General features: G+C 63.7%; 1 protein-coding gene across 1 annotated transcript in view; it reads left to right on the forward strand.

The window, feature by feature from the left end:
* Nucleotides 1-2212, forward strand: part of ZNF521 (zinc finger protein 521) — a 204678-nt gene that overhangs the window by 110712 nt on the left and 91754 nt on the right. The window contains exon 3 of the mRNA XM_015564690.1: nucleotides 3-61. Coding sequence (XP_015420176.1) covers nucleotides 3-61 — 59 coding nt within the window. The remainder of the gene's footprint in view (nucleotides 1-2; nucleotides 62-2212) is intronic.

Below are 2212 nucleotides of genomic sequence, written 5' to 3' on the forward strand. Positions count from 1 at the left end.
CGACCTCACGCCGGAGACCAGCGGGCCCCGGAAAGGCACCCAGACGTCCCCCGTGCCCCGGGTAAGTGCGGCCGCCGGAGCCTGACCCCGGCGCCTTGGGGCCCGGCTGGTCCCCGCGGGAGCCCCCACGCTGAGCTCTGCAGTGGCCCCGAGGAGCAGCTCGCTCAAGCCGTGGGCAGGCCGTGAGTTTAGTATGAGCCCCGTGTCGCCAGGGCCCTTCCAGCTGTGTGACACGCGTACATTATTGATCTCTCCGAGCCTCATTTGCCAAGAGCTCGTCTGGGAAAGGGGGGTCATTGTCTTGGCTGATGCATTGTGAGGGCCCGTGACGTCTGCCCGTGACGTCATCGGGGGAAGGGCCGGCACAGTGGCCGGCGCAGTGCGTGTTCCCGTCGTCGGTCGCACAGGGCGTGCTCCAACCTTCCCGTCGTGTGGCGCCCGGTGAGGGCTCCTGCCGTGGCGCCGTCATCCTTGTGATGGGTGGGGAGGGCTTCTTCCCGATGGGTGGTCCCGAGGGGAAAGCTGCTTGCTTTCCCAGCTTTAGATCCAGGAGCCTTGACGACTCACGGAGGTAATATCCCCATCGAGGCTGGGCCTGGCATTCAGGGCTCAGGCATGCTGGCTCTAACCACTGGCCAGTACCATCCACGGTGGCATCAGTAATAGTTAGTGCAGTTGCTGGTACATGAAGGCTCTAGAAATGGTCCCGCTTACTGTTATCAATAACGATCCATTGACTGATTGATTCATTCATTCATCAAATTTGTCTTGAGTGTCCATTATGTTTGGTTGCCTAGCAGCCAAGGAGTCAGAAATGGACCCTGCCATGGGAAGTCCCAGACCAGGGGAGCCACAGGCCCATACCCAAGGGTTTCAACGAGGCAGCGGCGTCCGGGCTACTGGAGGGTCCACACGGGCTCTGGGGACAGCGGCCAGGGGGCACCTGATGGCGGGCCTGGAGCCGGCAGGGCCCTCAGGTGTCAGACAGGACTGGCTGGGAATCCCCATGGACTCAGGTTGTCTTGTTCCCAGATCGGTGCCAAGCACACCTCAGGGGTGTCTCCCCCTGGAGGCCGCTGTTGGTGCCGCCGGCAGGGAGGTTGGATTTAGGGGAGGCCCCCGGACACAGGAGTCTGTGGGGAGACAGGGATGTTTGCTGTGGGCTCAGAACTGGGGCCTGGGCCCGGGGACACCGAGGGGGGAGCCGGTGAGGGAATGAGGAGGCGGGAGAGAGGGAAGGCAGACTCCGCAGTGGGAGGCACTTTCGGGGCCCCTGGCCCAGCCCCTCCGAGCTAGGTCCTGATCGTGGCCCTTCCTGGCCACTGCTGCCCAGCTCTGTCCTCGGCCTCAGCGTGCTGGCGGCCGGCGTGGGAGGGCTTGGGAGCATCTGGGCCTAACGTCAGGGGCCTGGGTTACAATCTCCTCTCCCCGTGACTTTTTTATTTTTGAGGATATTTTTCCATTGACTTTTTGAGAGTGGAAGGGAGGGGGGACAGAAAGAGAGAAGCATCGATGTGAGAGAGACATATCACTTGGTTGCCTCCTGCACGCACCCCAGCTGGGGATCGAGGCTGCAACCAAGATATGTGCCCTTGACCGGTATTCCGTCTGCAGGCTGATGCTCTGAGCCAAACGGGCCAGGGCCCCACCCGTGACTTGACAGCTCTGGGCCTCTGTCCTCCCGGTCAGGCCAGCGGGTACTAGAAACAAGAGCGGTCAGAGCAGCAGCGTCCTTCCCCACAGCGGACACCGGGGGCCACTCGGGGTGTGTATTCGCTCTGATGGGCCAGGGCCTGCTCCGCGTCAGGGGTTGAATACGGTGCCTCATTCCCGGGCTGTGTGTCGCTCCGAGGATGGCACGCGCATGGCGGACGCCCCTGTCATTTTCCCGTGGGTAATCACCACGGCCATCTGTGGGGGCGAGGATGCCCTCGGCTTCATCCATTCGGTGCTCCCAGAGCTCACGGGACAGACGGGCAGACGGGCTCAGGACAGCCAGGAAGTGGGCCTCGAGCCCCCGCTTTCGAGAGGCAGAGACGGGCTGTGAGCCAGGTGATAGGCGGTGCCACAGCCCGGCTTGACCCACACGGAGCCCATCCTGGTTACAAGACAGGTGAGGCGGGGGCGGGGCCTGGGGTGGTCACCCCCATGCTCCGGCTGGGCCCTGCTCTGCCCCCTCCCAGGTGCACCCGGCCCCATCCCTGCCTCTGGC

The sequence above is a fragment of the Myotis davidii genome, unplaced genomic scaffold (genome assembly GCF_000327345.1).
Source record: "Myotis davidii unplaced genomic scaffold, ASM32734v1 scaffold181, whole genome shotgun sequence".
NCBI lineage: Eukaryota > Metazoa > Chordata > Mammalia > Chiroptera > Vespertilionidae > Myotis > Myotis davidii.